This window comes from Phycodurus eques, chromosome 16 (assembly GCF_024500275.1).
Source record: "Phycodurus eques isolate BA_2022a chromosome 16, UOR_Pequ_1.1, whole genome shotgun sequence".
Classification (NCBI taxonomy): Eukaryota; Metazoa; Chordata; class Actinopteri; order Syngnathiformes; family Syngnathidae; genus Phycodurus; species Phycodurus eques.
In genome coordinates, this window is record NC_084540.1 from 19,774,943 (window position 1) to 19,793,776 (window position 18,834).

The window sequence follows — 18,834 nt, forward strand, 5'->3', positions numbered from 1 at the left end:
GTCGAAGCTTCCAGCGCCGAGCGTTAGCTCGCACATGATGTGGACAGAAGTATTGGGACACAATTCATCAAGTAAAGTCAATGTAAAGTCAATTTAGTGATTTGTTTCTAAATACATTATACCTGTTGGAAAATAATTGCTGAATACATGAAAAGACTGACAACTAAGAAGTCCTTAACTGTGGAGGTTTAGCGTTAAACTTTTTCTACCATTACTATGTTCCTGAATTTTGGGGCGTGGCTTAAACAGGTGCCCAGTGGCGTACTTGGCCAACCGGCATGAATCCCCCGTTTCCTACTATGTAAAGCACTGGAGCGCTTTTGTTCACATCAGTGGTTATCGGGCACAATTGGGAGTTACGTACGTAGTTATTATTACTATAGGAACATTTTTACCACTACAGCATACAGTTAGCTAGCTAGCTATATCTACACCACAAAAATGCATTTTCAGTGGATTTTTTTAAAGAACAGCTTGGTGTCGTTATTTCAATTCCCAAGCGAGGAAATGACGCTGCGGACGAGCCCGTCCGCCGGCCTAAAGATCCTCGGAAGCCTGCTCGCTTACGAGCTAGCTGCTAGCCACCCAGACTCTGTTTTCTGTTTAATGGCCTGGTGTCCCAATTCTTTTGCCCGCATCACGTAGCTCACCAAGACCCTCCTCATGCCAGGCCTTTAGGTTTGTCTCAGGATGTCACCGCTCCTCAGCTCAAAGGCGTCCTCGCCGATGTGACAGTCGTCGCCGCGGTCGCCTGGCTCGTCAGCGGCGACGGGCCGAGCTCTTGCGGCTCATTAGGCTAACTTAGCACGCTAAGTGAGCGACAAAGATCCGGGGCTGCTAAACTGATGAATTGCCAGGGACGCTCATCGGCTGTGTCGGGATCCCGATCGCTGTCCCCCCGTGACTGTGGGAGGAGTTGTTTTCTCCGCCAGCGTGAAGGTCACTCTGAGGACAAAGAAAAGGAAGCAGGACTCTCACTTTCTCAAATTCCCAGCACTGCTTTGGCATGAATGTTCTTTGGCACTGTGCTTGAGTGCAATGCTAATGAGCAGCATTAAGAGATAACTGCTGGAGCAGACAGGAGGGCTAAGAGCGTCTCATCACATTACGGGCGCAGAAAGCCAACCAGCCACCTAACAAGTTGGCCGGCCAACTCCACAAGTTGAAGACACACCACCTGTAATATTCCTTGCGTATTCATTGGCAGTACGAGCGAGTTTCGGCTACTCCGGGAAAGAAAAAAGTCGCCGATGCGCTTTCACCTGGGATCCTGTCAAACGAAATACAAAATGAAAACACTCACAAGGAGCGTGGCGCGGAGGCTAACAGTGAACTAACCATATGACTAAAGCTCTTGACACCACTCACTAGGCCAGGGATTCTCAACTGGTGGGCCGCGGACCCATTCAAGTTGGGTCACAGACAGTTCGAAAAAAAAAAATAATAATAATCACAGGTATTCGTATTCTGATTTGTTGAGGTACGGTACGGAGGCGTAGCAAGTTCCCGCGTGGAAAATAGTAGGAAAGCGACAAGAAATGGATCTTCTTTGGGCTCTAGCCGCTACTTCACTCTGTAAACAAATACCGTGCAGCTTATTCCGTGGCTGCTGCAGTCATGGCAAGCAATATGCTTTTGGGGGTACAGCAAACTCATTTGAAACGGCGTTTCAAAATAGAATATACCGTCCATGTGTTTTCAGAGGCTATTTTGAAACAAAAAAAATCTTTGTTGCTCTGAACTTGTATAAAAGTCGGTTGCAAGAACAGGAAAATGCAGATCCCGGGGTGACAACAGTTGAGAACCACTTAAAGAATTCAGACAACACACAAATGTACTATAACGTGTGTGTGACTTTTGCCTTAATTACACTTTATAAAGCTATTTCTTCAGATTCTCTTTGATTATGTTTTTATTATGTATTCATATTTTACAGTACAGTGCTATTTTTGTATATTTAAAAAAAGGAAGCCAAATTTTGTTGGTGTTTTAGGGGTGCTCGAATGGATTAGCAACGTAATTTGAATTGATTTTAATTGGGAAAATGGATTTTGTGTATGAATGAATTCATGAATTATGAGCTTTGACATTGAATATTTCAGGCATTGTGATGCCCTCCCATGTGGGCAAAGAGTCAAGTCAGGTTACTGTGTTTGGACACCAATTCCGATTTTAGACCGATTTTACTGCGGGGCTGGGCTGGGGCCAGGGGCTTTATCAGAGGGGCAAGCACGAACAGACACACACAAATTGAGAGAGGGGGTTCATGCACAGTGTTCAGACGGCATCGGCCCCCCCCTTCCTCCCCCCAAGAGCCACCGTTGTACCTATTGTCTAGACGTATGTTATAAGAGATATTTGGAGGGTCTTACGGTTTGTCAGAAATGTCAAAGCTAACATCCCACGGTCAGATTTAGTCGGAAAACCTTGACAAATCCCAAAAGCCGACGCGCGCAGGCCTCGGAAATCGTCAAAAAAGATGACAGCTCTGCGTGGATACGGTGAGATCAAGTTCCGCACAGCATGTGAAATCGTTCTCATGGAATGTCGAGGCGTATTCATCCAGACTGGGAAAACTTTGCCCTGCGCATTCCCAACGCCATAAATCTGTGTTGGAATTAAAGCCATTACAATTCAATTAAGACAGTTTAGATGTCTCTTGAGATAAGTTTGTCAAAGGAAATATATGTCTATCTGTCTGTCTGTCACAATACATAATGAAGTGAAGTGAAGCCCAGAACAACCATCCGAAAAGTTACTTCAGTAATTGTAACTGAGTAAATGTAGCTCATATTTCCACCTGTCTAACGTCAATATAACCTGCTTAAATAGGTCCGTCATTTGTCTATATACAGTACATGTACATGTCAACCCAAACAACACAGCCATGGTGGGCAAAAATATGAAAGCAAAAACTGTTAAATGCAGTCGTATTATTATGGTACATTAATGGCACATATACCATTTTCGATTGAGGGAATTACAGTAATATGTTCCAAATATACATGGTTGACAATTCCTGTTTGTGGTTTTTGTGCTCTTTCTGAAATTGCCTGAAGATGCCACAAGTTTCCCCCATCTAAATAGGAAAGTAGTATTGGTGTCAAGGACGTTTGTTGAAGTGATACCTCGCAATTGAGAGACAAGCTTTGTATGTCGGAGAAGGGTAATGTTGTAAGATGACTTGAAACGATGTTGAAGTGCTTCGAGATCAAAGTTGTGGTGTAGTTATGGTTTAAACGATTAATAAAGGCAATTATACACATTTTCTGGAGGTGTCATTTGCTAACTGTTTTTGCTGTTCAAGGCCACCTCGGAATGCCTCGATTTAAACCAATGGGGGTCAGGAATCAGTGTGGGCCAACTCAGCGTTATGTTATGAATAAGATTTGTTTGTTTTTTATTGTTTACTCTTGTGTTTCTGCTGCCCAATGTCCAAACGCGTGTGGTTGTTTACGTGGCTTTGTAGTGTGTGCACGCGAGTTGTTTCAGGTGTCCACTAAAAGTAATTGCGCTAGATACTTGAACACATATTATTTGACACGTCGTGTAAATACAGCCTTCGGGCGAAGGCTGCTGAGAACTTTTCATCCTTCCTTTCATTGTGCGTCGAGCGTCGTTAATGGCTGAGCGGCCGCCGAGACTCGTAATAGGTGGAGAAAAGAGCGAGCTTGTGTGTGTGTGTGTGTGTGGGGGGGGGGGGGGGGGGGGAGAAAAAAACGTTCTTGTCAGACGGTCCAAACCTCCATTCACCCTCAGGCTTTAATTACTGTGCCAGGATAATGATTCAAATCCAATCATCCTTCTCTCTTGCTCTTAATTTGTAGCTTCCATTATGAAGGCAAGCACTTCAGCCCCCTCGTGCCCGCCCGCCCGCCGCCCGGGAGTAACCCCGGCCGCACCGTGCCCACGCAGATCAGCGCATACAATTAGAAAAGTAGCTCATGTCATAACGAACCCGTGTGACAATCAGCAGCCATTTCATTTATTTGCAGCAGACAAATATTTAACCATTTTTGTATAGCACAGTTCTCAAATGTTTTACACCAAGTACCACCTCAACAAATAATTAACTCTCCGAGTACCAGCATCATACCCAAAATTAAAATATAGTAGCGTATTAGGCCGAAGTGCTCATCAAAAAATGAGACTTTTTATTCCTAAAACTATATTTGTGCTATTAGAAGTCACAGTAACAGTCAGCACCGTTTGAACATTAACACTGTGCTTAAATAGCAAAAAAAAAAAAAATGTTAAAGAGTAATTGCAAAATTGACTGTACATAAATGTTACATACAAATTGTACCATACTTTTAGAATCACTGGCATACGAGATGAGTCATAATCTCACAGAGGGATTAGATGCACCTGTACATGTGGCTCGTGCTGAGGAAGACGCTTCGTCATCCGGCCGTTGCCGCATGCACGACTCGATGCTGAATGTTTGTGTTTGCTTGTGCGTCAGTTTTCCGTCTGTGTGTGTGTTTGTTTTTGCTGGCTGGCTGCGGCGACCCTGAAAGCGTAATGGATTCCCGCGCGGTGAAGGACAATCGTAGCTCATGGCCGGTCCAAGCTCATCCTCCCCTCATCTCGTCTCAGCTCAGCTCCACTCCAGCTAGGCCTCCAGCCATCTGGCTACACGCACACACACACACACACACACACACACACCAGTAAAGTTCCACTCCATTCAAAAGCTCATGGAAAGTACATCCTGATATGCTGATGTAGGCGCTAAAAACTTCCCCAGCACCCAAACTTTGTGAATTTCAGCAGTGAATGACTTGAGCAGACTTGAGCTAGCAGACTTCATTCAAGCGCGATGCTGGCTGTCATCTTTTCGTGCACTCGCCTGCGCAATCTAACGAGATCCAATACAACATCCTTACATTACTTCCGACAAGCACTCGCAATCCCCAAAATGTCGATTTCAATGGCTCGCAAACTTTTCACACCAAGTACCACCTCAAAAAATACTTTGCTCTTCATCTACCAACAATATGACATTAAAATACAGTAGCATACAAGGCCTAAGTGTTGATAAAGCACCATATGGAGGATTTATTTCTCTAAAGTATATTTAATTTTATTGTCAGCCACTGTGTGAACATTAACACTGTGCTTAAATATAAGAAAAACTACACTTAATTCAATTAAAATATATCGGAGTTAAAAGGGAAAATTGTCCCTAAATACGTTTTTAAAAACAGTTGCTCAAGATTAAATGCAAATGTATCAAACTTAAAAGTGAAATACAACCGAGCTGTACACAGGCAGTGATTCTTTCGTGTACCACTAGTGGTAACACATTTGAAGTATTACTGATCCATTTCATAGAAAAGTCATGAGTTGCAAGTAATACTGTTCCACTCCAGCCCTGTAGGTGGCAGTAGTGCGTATTGCAGCGTGCTCACCAACTGCCACGCAGCTTTTTTCTCTGACTTGATTATGATAATAATAATAAGGGGCCATCGCATCCCCTTTTTCATGGTCAATCCTTCGAGGCCGTGCTTGATCCACATCAGATGGCAAAAAGCTTGGCAATTTAGCCTGGCCCATCTGTCTAGGATACCTGCTTCCGATTGGGGCTCATTTGGGTGATATCCCTCGTCGGAGTTTGGCAAAGCACGAAGCCCGGATGTGGCTCAAAATGGCCGCTTCCAACCGCAATGGCCGACTTCCTGTTCAATTTCCCTCATGGGCCCTTGGGCCCTTGAGACTTTTTTTGTGCGTTGTCATGATAGATATGCCCACCCAATTTAGTGTCAGTGAAACTGGTGTCCAAGGTTTTGTTTTTTTTCTTCCTTTGAACATTCTAGTGGACGCTATTGAGTGAGTTGTGTGGGGAATCGTGTTGCAGACACCTAACTGAACTGCATGCTCACCGGGATATGTGGGTTTGTAAAAACTGATGAGTATTCGGCATGTTGAGCCCCCCCCCCCCCAAAAAAAGGCAATTCGGAATAATATTTAACACAGCAATGTTAGAAACAACTTCAAGTACATTGTAATGTAGAAAACTACATCCACAATAATAGTAATAAAGATATGATTCCTCTCTGTGACCGTGTTTTGGATTGGATCTCATTATATTGGGCAGGTGTACCTAATGTTCAGGCCCGTTAGCGCCTGTGCTAATGAATAATTACCTGAACCAGCTAATGGATTTGTCTTCATTCATCCCGTTCTGTATGAAATTGCCGCGTCGCCTCGGTGTGTGACAAAGTAAACACTTCAGTGTTTAAACGGACGAGCCGCAGATGATAGACGGCACCGTGCAGGCGTGCTGATATTAAACCGAAATTAATTACACAAACACAAGAAGATAAGCATATGTGGCGGTAATGAAACAGCCCGGTATCAATCAAAAACAGCGCAAAAGTTTTTATTATTATTATAATTTTTTTTTTTAACCAAACAGCTTTCTCCCAACCCAATAGTCTAAAGAAACAAACTGTGCCTTGGGCTGTTATGTCAAAGTTCTCAGCCTGTGTACCACTTACATTTCAAATAAAAATATTTTTTTTAAATGTAAGTATGTAAAAACATAAAAATAATGTTGTGAAATGTGGAGAAACTAAATTAATCGAAAAAAGTCCAAAAATGGATGTGAAAACGCTAGCATCAATATAATAACGATGATCTTAAGTTGAATTAAATACAGTGTAAACAAATAAACAACATTTTTAAATTAAGGCAGACATATTAACTAATTCACTGCCCTGGACAATTAAATTCCTCAACTGGCATCCAGCTGTTCACTGCCATTGACGAATATATTCGTCAAGTGCATTTTTCAAAGCTTTTTTTTTTCTGGTGAAAAAAAGAGAGGAGGTTCGGTGCTTAAATTGTCACAGTACGCGATATTCTTTGTGTCTTGAAAGATCAGTCCAAATGCTCTAAAAAAGCTGGAGGCAATATGGGGAACAGCTTTGAAAACGGCTTGCAGTAAATGAGTTTATACCAAGCAGTTACATTATCAAGCGTTCTGAAATGTTTGATGCATTAATTCAATCTAAAATGAGTTTATTTCAATGTCTTCATTTTGGGTTTGTTTTTCATTCATTTATTTAATAATAGACTACCTATTTTTTGTAAAAACAAACGAAAGAAGTAGTACAATGACCAATTTGACATTTACATACATTTGTTTACGTCTACGAATGACCCGGCTGTTTTTAAAATTCGACGTGGCCTTAGAGCACAAATGTTTGCTCACGCAGCGATATTGTTCCTGTTGTGCGAGTCGACCGACTACCCGGGCCGCCCCTCCGCCAGCCTTCCAAGGACTCTCTTTCGGTGTGAGCTTCTAATCGTTGTCCAGCTGCGGTGCACTTCTCACCACATGCTAGTTCGCAGAACAAGGCCACACACTGACACTGCTGGGCTTTGTGATCCTCCTGCGAATCGCCACCATCAAGTCTCAATGCGCTTCTCTACAATGTGTGCGTGGGTGTCTGTGTGTGTCATGAGGTGTTTGCACAGTTTTTTTTTTTGCATTCGCATGTTTTTTTGTATGTGTGTGTGTTTGTGTTTGCCTCGCCTGCTGTTTGCATCTCTGTGGCTTTAATTAGAACGCACTTTTGCATCTAGGGCTTTGCGATTTGGCGCTGCATGCTGGCGAGGCAGAAAAGATACAAAGTGTGTGGGGAGTGTTTGTGTGTGCGCAAGTCATTCAGCCCTGATGGAGTTAGTTACACAACTCAACTCCACCCCCCGCCACATCAATGGGTGGCATTTAGAAATACGAGCAAGTCAATTGGCACTGAATCATGTAGCACTCGGCTCCAGAGCACGTCAGTGGGGGGTGGGGGGGGGGGGGGTGACTGATGTCAACATTGACCCAAATGGGCACTGCGCCACTGGAATCAAACAACTCTCTTTCTCGATTCTCTTCGTCGGATTGTCATTTGTTGGTGTTGAAAAAAATTAGGGAGACTATTTGGACAAATTAAGGAGTAGAAAGTCTTCTTTTTTAGAATGTAGGGAGTAAAAGTAAATAGTTGACAGAAATAAAGATATTCTCAAATGAAGGACAGATATCTGGGAAAAAAGTACAGTAACAAAGTATTTGTACTTGGTTACTTCCCAACACTGATCGGAAGGGAAAGTGGGCTGAAACCCAAGCAGTGTCAAGAAGGTGAGGCGGTGGGAAAAACATCCCGACGAGGGGCTGACTCAGAGCAGGGGGATGTAAAAGTGGCACCCCGGGTGAAATACGAGCTATGACGGCATGTCGAGCATCGACTCGAAGCGCCGTCAAAGCCGTCTGCTCCCCCACAACACTTTTGGCAGCTGCGTGCCGACCCGTTTAGCAGTTCTCCGACAGCGCGTCCGCTCACGGAAGACTCGGTTTCTGGCCGTCCGAGAAGTTTCGTTAGTTCAGAACCACGGACAGCAGTTCGGTCTGCGCACACTGGCTGGCAGGCTCCAGAGAACAAACGCTGGCTGTCCATCAACGAGCACTTGACTTCCAGATTACTGATTTCGCTGTCTCAGGCTGTATTGTGGAACCTAACCTCAATGAATTAGCTGGGGGGGGGAAACTCCCCTGTTTGAGGTGTCGAATGTAAGATGCCAAGGTTTTTCAGCATGTACTTTGGAGGAAATTCCGTAAAAATACAGCAACTGGAAAGCAGGTTTGGATCTGGCAGAAAATAAATTCAAAGAGAAAGTTAAAAAACGCAAAAAGTGTGTCAATTGAACATTTGTGAAGTTTTGTGAAAACTTTAAGATGTGATTTGTTGTTGCAATTTTGATAAATAAATATATTCAAGCAATATAACACCAGAGGGAATGACATTGTACTGTGTGTATCATCACGGTTGTGATTCATTCGTAAGCACAAAGCAGCAATACACAACAGTTCTACGAGTGCCATTTATTAGTTATTATTAGTTAACTGCAATAAGCGACAACCAATTATGATTTGTTTTATTTAATCAGTTTTTCGGCTCTGCCAACAGGAATAGGAGCAAAGAGTGGCGTTAACCACAGAGTTCGGAGTTAACGCGACATGCTAACTAGCCAAATGGTCAGCTTAGACATCGACAAAAGAGTCGTGTCACGCTATTACGGCATTTAGTGGGCGCTCCATGGCGTGCAAAAGTTGCACAAAATAGTCCGGAAATGCAACGGCTGTGCACTCGTTAGCCGTGTTAGCATGTTAGCCGAGTGTCCGCTCCTGTTTGTACACTTAATATGTCATTAGTGTGTCAATTAATCACATGAGCACGCCTGGAGATTTGCCGTGGCATCTCTGGGTTTCTCTTCTCAACGAGCGATCGGATTCTATGCGTTTTGTTTTGGTTTTGTTAACTGCCGTATCCCAACTATGCCAAACGAGAGCAAAAAATAAAAAATAGAAAATAAATCAGAATTGTGGCCCGTATAGTGTAAACCCAGCCTAATTCTGCGTGTTTTTTTTCTCCCCCGAACCGAGAGAGGCAGTGTCAAGGTGTGCAGTGAAGGAGTGCTGAAGAGACAACAACTAACTCTCAAAGCACCTCCCCGCATTCCCCGTTCGTGCCTCTCAGCCTGGCTGGCCGATTAACCCCGCGTAGCCCTGGTCCCTGCTGGCTGCGCACCGAAGCCCCTCGCTTGCCCGCTGACCACCGCGCATGTCAACCAGCAGCGAGCGCACACGCACACACACACCAACGCACTCACATACCAGAGACAAAAGTGGAGACTGACACTTTTATTTTTGCAATCTTCTCTCATCTGGCCCGCGTCTCTGACACGACGCCCCCCCCCCGCTGCGGGCCCCGAGTGTAGGGGTTTGTTAACATCTGACACTCGCGGCTCGTCCGACGAGCGTCCCGCGTGCCAATGCGCGGTCTGTTGTGTCACCACGACCAGCTGTCACCATTCTACTTTACGCTACCAAGCCCAAATCTAGCGCTCGCGTCGTGCACAAGTCTGTCGCTTCGTGCTGGAATTCATCCAATTACAGTTGAATGAAGCCAGTTTAGTTGAATTGAAGTCATTGGCTCATTTTGTTCTTCTTCTATTTTCATAATCATATTGAACATTTTGCAGTGACATGACGACCAGCATTTTGTATTTCTCAACAGAGGCTGATACAGATTAATCAACATTGATTATTTGTTCGTCATATTCATTTTAGTTGACAGAAGATATTTAAAAACTGTTTTTTTCACATATTTTTGTTTCAGTAATAAAATATTAAGTGCTCAAAGGTCATGCAGAACGGTGTACCCTAGTGGTTAGCACGCCTGCCTCACAGTCCAGAGGTTCTGGGTTCCAATCTCTTTTGCGCCCCCCCCCCCCCCGTTGAGGAGTTTGCATGCTCTCTCCATGCTTGCGTGGGTTTTCTCCGGGTACTCCAGCTTCCTCCCACGTTCCAAAAACATGCATGTTAGGTTAAGTGAAGATTGTTAATTGTTCATAGGTGTGAACGCTGGTTTGTTTGTATGTGCCCTGCGATTGGCTGGCGACCAGTTCAGGGTGTACCCCTACCTCTCACCCAAAAGTCAGCTGGTAGAGGTTCCAATTTATCCCCCCTATTGAGGACAAGCTCGATAGAAAATGGCAACCTACAAAGTCTTCGCCGTATGTTCATCCAGTTTCACTTCCCAATACTTTGGTAGCTCTTTAATGTGCTCCATGAGGACAAGAACCTAGACCGACACCTCACATCATATTTACAGCGTGGCCCGGCGGTAAAGCGTCTCCTTTAAGGGAATCAAGGTCTGTCGATTTATCAATAATTCCCCCCTACCCTCCCTTTTCCGCCATCTTCCCCATCCAGCGCTGAGCCGGTCGATGATGCCCTTTGGCTTGATGCGCCGAGAGCTGGCGTGCGAAGGCTACCCCATCGAGTTGCGCTGCCCGGGGAGCGACGTCATCATGATCGAGACGGCCAACTACGGACGCACGGACGACAAGATCTGCGACGCCGATCCATTCCAGATGGAGAACGTGCAGTGCTACCTGCCCGACGCCGTCAAGATCATGTCGCAAAGGTCCGTCCGTCTGCACCCTCTTCACATACACTCATGGGCCACTTCATTAGGTACACCTTCACATTCAGTTGAGATCCAATACGAGACCTGTATCATAAACTCTGCCTTTAAAAACATATTATTAAAAAAATATCGTTTGTGTTAGATTGTAGTGGTGTGCAGCTGCACTAAATCATACTGAGAACTATTTCTATTTTATTCATCGTAGAACAAAGGGCTAATATGTTCAACGTCAAATGTGAAATTACTGTTATATGTATTTCCTCATATAATGTCTTGGTACATTTATTGACGCAACTTTAGAGTCCCAGGTGTCATTGATATTTCCGTATAAGTGAATTGCTTTAATGAAGGGCTTTATTTTTACCTTATCTATTGATGATATTTTATTATTGTAAGGCTGTTTTTGAAGTGTTGGAGTTTGTAATATTCAAAATTTTGATGCCAATATTTTCCCTTTTATCAGGAAGGAATATCAACTCCAAATATCGTTTGCCGGCCTTCTTGACTACTCATAATCGGTATCGGCCCTGAAAAAAACATATCGGCCTATCACTCATTTAAATAACGAATAACACATAAACCTCTGTTGTGTGCTTTACTGAGTGCCAATCTATTTTATTGTTGTTGACTTCATGAAGCAGATTGTACCTCTTGTTTTGGATCTCAAGTGTACAGTGAGTGCACAGCGTACTTGACCAGTAGTAATTCACAGTGTCGTATGTAGTCCCTCTAGTGGTATGTGTAAGAATCACTGAATTAAATGTTAAAACTGTGCACAATGATACAGTGACTTAAAATTGTTTTTAATCTGGTACAGTACATTTGTTAAGTGTAGTTCAATCGTATTTAACTTTTAAGTACAACACAGCATTTGATATTTTAGAACTGTTGGCTTTCCTACATTAATTGACTTAATTTACAAGTAATTGTTATTTAGTTTTGTTTATGTGCAGTGGTCCTATTCAAACTGTGCATAATGTTACATTAGCTTACAATAATATTGAAAATACCTTTAAGAAATAAAATTTAAAAAATCTCTCCTTTTTGATGAACACTTGGGTCTCCTACACTGCTATACATGTCAATGTGGGCATAAAGGTGGTACTTGGATGGATAATTATTTTATTGATTTATTGATTGATTTTCTCCCCGGTTATACTTGGCGGGACAAGTTTGGGAACCACTGACATGGAATGTTTTCCGTCTTTGCTTTGAGTCCGCTGTGAATGAATCACTAAATTCAGCAAAACAATGTGCAAGTGTGTATCACTATGAATGTGTACACTTTAATAATATATATATATATATATATATATATATATATTTATATTTATTTTTGATAGTATTGTTTCAAGTGCCTTTGTCAGGCTTCTCACAGCCGCTCTCTGTGTTTGCGCTGAGCATCTGCTTCCTCTGAGCAGGGCTCAGATCAATGCAAACCCTCTCCCCGCTATCCATCATGCATGTAATGGAGGCGCAGGGCTTGAGGGTGTGTGAAGGTAAGAGCTCGCAGGAGAGAAATGAGGGGGCAAAGAAAGGAGAAAGAGCTCTAAACATGACGGCGAGATGGTGCCAATGCACCAGAGGTTTAAGAGACGACATGGGAGAAATGCTTAAACACGGAATTATGTGTGTGCGTGTGTGTGTGTGTGCATCCGGCGGCGTGCTTTAGACGGAGGTGTCCTGTGCATACAAATGTTTCCCCCTCCCCCCCCGTCCACATGCGGCGAGGAGTGTTTGCCTTCGTCCTAGCATGTTCGCTCACCTCTAATTGCTCCCACTCACGATGCCCCGCGAGAGGCGGGCGTTTACGTCACGGTCCTCCGTCCTCCCCTCGGGTGCAGCTGTCACATGATCTAGTCTAGTGTGAAATTACTTCCTCCCCTCGTGTTCCGTGTCCGTCTTTTTGGACCACAGCTTTCAAACTCCAGGCCCAGGGGCCAGGTCCGACCCGCCAGATGATTTCATGCGGCCCGCCAAAGCAAATCAAGGATGTCTGCTTCTGAACTGAAATGTCATTTTTTTTCTTGACTTTTAATTGTGAAACAATACATGAATGGAAAACCTTTTGAAATAGCAAAACAGCGACACGCTCGCTCCAATGCAGTTTGGACAAAAAAAAACAATCGGACAAAGAAATTGAAGCAAAATCTGCGGCTCGGTGAATCCACGGATGCTGAACCGCGAGTGTGTGGGGGTCCGCTGTCCACTCTAAACACCCTGAAATTGCGGCCCCTCCAAACTCATTTCGGTCCGCAGTACGCGAAGCAGTGCGGGGATAGATGACAATCACATCGTCGACAAGATCCACACCGTTTGCCGAAAGTGCTTCAAAAAAACTCTGCAGTCACGGGCGGCCTGTCGAACATGTTAATGCACCTAAAAAGACACCATCCCGAAATGAGTTGAAGTGGAGCACAGAAGAAAAGACAGGCACCATCTACTCTAATCTCTATCCTAATCCAGTTTTTGGTGTATCGTCCTACTTCTAACAGATTTTATAGCCTTTTTTCACCAAATTCCCTTCCTAACATTAATTGAACAATAGTTGCCTCAAAGGTACCTTGACTTACTCACGTGTCTAAAGTTTTTTTTGGTTTTTTTTTCTTCCTGTTGCAAGTTGTGAAAAAAGTGGGGGATAGAAAACAGAGCAGAAGTTGCCGATGCACTTTCAGCCATTTCTGGAATGAGATCAACAGTCAAACCCAATACAAAATGAAAGCACTCGCAAAACTCGCCAACCCGACTGACAGTCCTCATTAGGCCACGCCCCTAAAAGGGACAACATGCAACTATTACAGTACGGACAGTAATTACACTTGATTAAACCAGTTTATTTACATTCTCAATTTTGTTCATGTTTTTATACAATAAAGTGCTCATGTTTTTTTAGAGGGGTGGAACAAATTAATGGCATTTCACTTCATTTCAATGGGGAAAATCGGTTTCATATACAAGTGAATTGAGTTATGAATATTTGCTTGCCAGTGTTTTCCATGATTTCTGATTTCATTTGCGTATGTAATGATTTGTGATACTGGCCCATGCCAAAAACCAGTCTGACCCCCTCTCTTCTCTCTCTCAGGTGTAACAACCGCACTCAGTGTGTGGTGGTCGCCGGATCCGACGTGTTCCCTGACCCCTGCCCCGGTACCTACAAGTACTTGGAGATCCAGTACGAGTGCGTCCCCTACAGTGAGTACACGCACTTTTTCCGAGAACTTCCCGCTTGAGTATTCCACCCCTGCCGCTCTTGCGTCAACCCTTTCGAAGTCCTCGTGCCGCTCAAACACGCACAAGGGGCCAGTCTGTGGATTACGCACACACGCACGCACGCGCACATGCACGCACACGCGCGCAGGCACACACACACACACACAACCACTGCGGGGGATTCACACAAAGTAATTCCACAGCCCACGCACTCCCATTGACTCTCACAATTATTATCATTATACATATATATATATATATATATATATATATATATATATATATATTTTTTTTTTATAATTGTTTTTTTTTTTTTTTTTTTTTTTACTTAAATACTTGTTACTTTAAATAGTAATTCCTTTCATTTTTGAATTCCAGCTGGGGATTGGCAATTTGCCGACATGTCTTTTAAATGACCGACTTCATTGTTGTTGTTTTTTTTTTTCAATATACGTAATTCCAATGGGAGAATCTTTCGGAATCTTCTGCGATGGCTGTTTTAATATCAGCGTTGCTGTCGGCCTCCGCAGAAGTCAAGTTGTTCTTCTTTAGACTGGATTTACACTGCCGGTCAAATTGCCCCATTCCTATTTGATACCTCGTGTTTTTGTTTTTCTTTCTATTTACACTGCCATCGGGCATAACGCAATTGTGCCACGCGAGAGCAAAAAATAAATAATAATCTGAATCAGGTCACTTGAAACATGCAGTGTAAATCCAGCTTCAGACACTTCAAACACTGCAGGGTGATCAGAAAGTTACGGCGCACTTACAGCATGGAATAAAGGAGGTACATATGTCATCAAATTGAAACATGTCTGTTAATAAAAATAGAATTACACGGTTAATTTCCAAACATTCTGAAGTCAAAAAAAGGGCCTGTGCACCTTTCGACCAAGTACGGCTTCTTTATCCTCATCCAGACATCATTCATCAGTTCCAGACAGAATTCTTAACAATTATGGTTTATCGATTATCGTCTCTAGCTACACTGCACTGCAAATATGCAAAATCCCACCAAGTGAATTTATCTTATTTCTAGTGGATAAATATTTTGTACTTAAGACAATTTTGACATTTTTCAATAATTTCGGCAAGACTTGTTTTAGGATCCAAGATCTTATTTTAAGAAGATCAAGTCATTTTATACTAGTTCCATTGGCATATTTTTTCCCCCTCTTATTTTACTGACAAACGTCTTGTTTTTGGTATTTTTGACTTGTTCTGAGGTCATTTCTTTCTAGTGTACTTGGTTACTTAAAAAATGGAGTATTACCACAGCTCATTATACAATGACAACATTGTTTATTATATAGATTCTTTACTTCAGAATGAAATATTTCATTGTTTTGTTTTTCACATTTACAATTTTGATGATTCAAACTTACAGCTAATAAGAATACAAAATTCACCATCTCAAGACATGAGAATATTACATTTAAAAAAAAAAAAAAAACTAAATGATCTTTGATTTAGATATTAGGTAGGAATTGGCCTTCTGAAAAGTACTGTATGTCACATTTGGATTTAAACTACTGGAATAAATGATTACGATATTTTAGATCAGTGATTCTCAACTGGTGGGTCGCTGACCCATTTTGGTTCGATCGACGACAGCCGAGAAAACAATACATACTGCATGTTCGTATTGAGATTTTTTTTTCAATTTATTTAATGTAATTTAATGAGATTTTATTTTTTAAAGTACAGAGGCGTACCAAGTTCCAACACGGAATGTATTAAGGCAAGCGATAGGAAATGTTTCTCACTTGTGCTCTACTCACTAAACAAATACAGTGCAGCTCAGCCTCTGGCTAGCGGGCATCATGGCTAGCAATATGCTTTTGGCAGTGTGTCAAACTCAGCGTTTAAAAATACAACATATATTCGTGTACATGTGTTTTCAAAGGCTATTTTTAAACAAACACAAAGTGCGTTATTGTTCGTCGATAAAAGTGGGTCACGAGTCGACTTTGCAACAATAGAAAAATGCGGTTCCCAGGGCGACAACAGCTGAGAACCGCTGTTGTAGATGATTGAGATTCAGCTTTCCATCTAGTAGAAATGTGTTAAGAGTTTAGTGCTACTTTCCTCAATGTGGAGCATACATCAATAGCAAAAAAAAAAACACAAAAAAAAACGTTTTCAATTTTCTCCCGTAGCACTGCTTGATTTTTGTCCATAAGGACCATAATGCCATCGTAAGTCTACTTAGGTCCTCGGCGTACCGAATTACTTTTTGTGCTAATTTTCCCATCAAAACAAGAAGTGGAAGGGCGGGCGTGTCGCGTGCACGCGCCTCTGCGGGACAGGAGCGTTGTCGCAAAGACGTGATACGAGAGCGCACCGTCACTTATGGTCGACATGGCAATCCCTCACCAGCAACCACACACACACACACACACACACACATCCATCGACTTTTTAATTACAATCCCAATTACAATGAAGTTGGGACGTTGTGTTAAACATAAATAAAAACAGAATACAATGATTTGCAAATCATGTTCAACCTCTATTTCATTGAATACACTACAAAGACAAGATATTTAATGTTCAAACTGATAAACTTGATTGTTTTTGGAAAATAATAATTTACTTCGAATTTTATGGCTGCAACAAGTTCCCAAAAAGCTGGGACAGGTGGCAAAAAAGACTGAGAAAGTTGAGGAATGCTCATCAAACACCTGTTCGGAACATCCCACAGGTGAACAGGCTAATTGGGAACAGGTGGGTGCCATGATTGGGTAGAAAAGAAGCTTCCCTGAATTGCTCAGTCATTCACAAGCAAAGATGGGGCGAGGTTCACCTCTTTGTGAACAAGTGCGTGAGAAAATAGTCCAACACTTTAAGGACAATGTTCCTCAACGTACCATTGCAAGGAATTTAGGGATTTCATCATCTACGGTCCATAGTATCATCAAAAGGTTCAGAGAATCTGGAGAAATCGCTGCATGTTAGCGGCAAGGCCGAAAACCAACATTGAATGCCCGTGACCTTCGATCCCTCAGGCGGCACTGCATCAAAAACCGACATCAATGTGTAAAGGATATCACCACATGGGCTCGGGAACACACAGAAAACCAATGTCAGTAAATACAGTTCGGCACGACAACCGTAAGTGCAACTTGAAACTCTACTATGCAAAGCAAAAGCCATTTATCTACAACACCCAGAAACGGCGCCGGCCTCTCTGGCTCCGAGCTCATCTAAGGTGGACTACTGAAAAGTGGAAAACTGTTCTGTGGTCCGACGAGTCCACATTTGAAATTGTTTTTGGAAATTATGGACGTCGTGTCCTCCGGGCCAAAGAGGAAAGGAACCAGCCGGACTGTTATGGATGCAAAATTCAAAAGCCAGCATCTGTGATGGTATGGGGCTGTGTTAGTGCCAATGGCATGGATAACTTACACATCTGTGACGGCACCATTAATGCCGAAAGGTACATACAGGTTTTGGAGAAACATATGCTGCCATCCAAGCAATGTCTTTTTCATGGACGCCCCTGCTTATTTCAGCAAGACAATGCCAAACCACATTGTGCACGTGTTACAACAGCGTGGCTTCGTAGTAAAAGAGTGCGGGTACTAGACTGGCCTGCCTGCAGTCCAGACGTGTCTCCCATTGAAAACCCGTGGCGCATTATGAAGCGTAAAATACAACAACGGAGTCCCCGGACTGTCGAACAGCTGAAGCTTTACATCAAGCAAGAATGGGAAAGAATTCCACCTACAAAGCTTCAACAATGTGTGTCCTCAGTTCCCAAACGTTTATTGAATGTTGTTAAAAGAAAAGGTGATGTAACACAGTGGAAAACATGAGCCTGGCCCAGCTTTTTTGGAACGTGTTGCAGCCATAAAATTCTAAGTTAATGATTATTTGCTAAATCCATCCATCCATTTTCTGAGCCGCTTCTCCTCACTCGGGTCGCGGGCGTACTGGAGCCTATCCCAGCTGTCATCGGGCAGGAGGCGGGGTCCACCCTGAACTGGTTGCCAGCCAATTGCAGGGCACATACAAACAAGCAAACAAGCATTCGCACTCACAGTGATGCTTACGGGCAATTTAGAGTCTCCAATTAATGCATGTTTTTGGGATGTGGGAGGAAACCGGATTGCCCGGAGAAAACCCACGCAGGCACGGGGAGAACATGCAAACTCCAAACAGGCGGGGCCGGGGATTGAACCCGGGTCCTCAGAACTGTGAGGCTGACGCTCTAACCAGTCGCCCACCGTGCCGCCTATTTGCTAAATCAATAAAGTTGATCAGTTTGAACATGAAATATCTTGTCTTTGCAGTATTCAATTAAATAAAGGTTGAACATGATTTGCAAATCATTGTATTCTGTTTTTATTTATGTTAAACACAACGTCCCAACTTCATCGGCATTGGGGGTTGTAATTTATTTTTGACACACGCAGGCCATGGATTTATAGACTTTGTTTTGATCCTCGCTCAAGTGAAAATGTGCTCACTGTAACACTCTTATGTGTTATTACACTTATCGATCCCTCCACTGTGCAGGATCACCTGACTGCAGGGGGAGGAGCCTCTGGCGCAGATGTGTGGGTGCAAGTGGTGTTAAAGTGAGAGGCGCTTTGGGAGTGGGGAGGTTCTTTGTTGTTGTTGT

General features: G+C 43.1%; 1 protein-coding gene across 1 annotated transcript in view; it reads left to right on the top strand.

The window, feature by feature from the left end:
- adgrl1a (adhesion G protein-coupled receptor L1a) overlaps positions 1-18,834 on the top strand; it is a 137,115-nt gene that overhangs the window by 64,984 nt on the left and 53,297 nt on the right. The window contains 2 exon segments of the mRNA XM_061699945.1: positions 10,775-10,988; positions 14,077-14,186. Coding sequence (XP_061555929.1) covers positions 10,775-10,988; positions 14,077-14,186 — 324 coding nt within the window.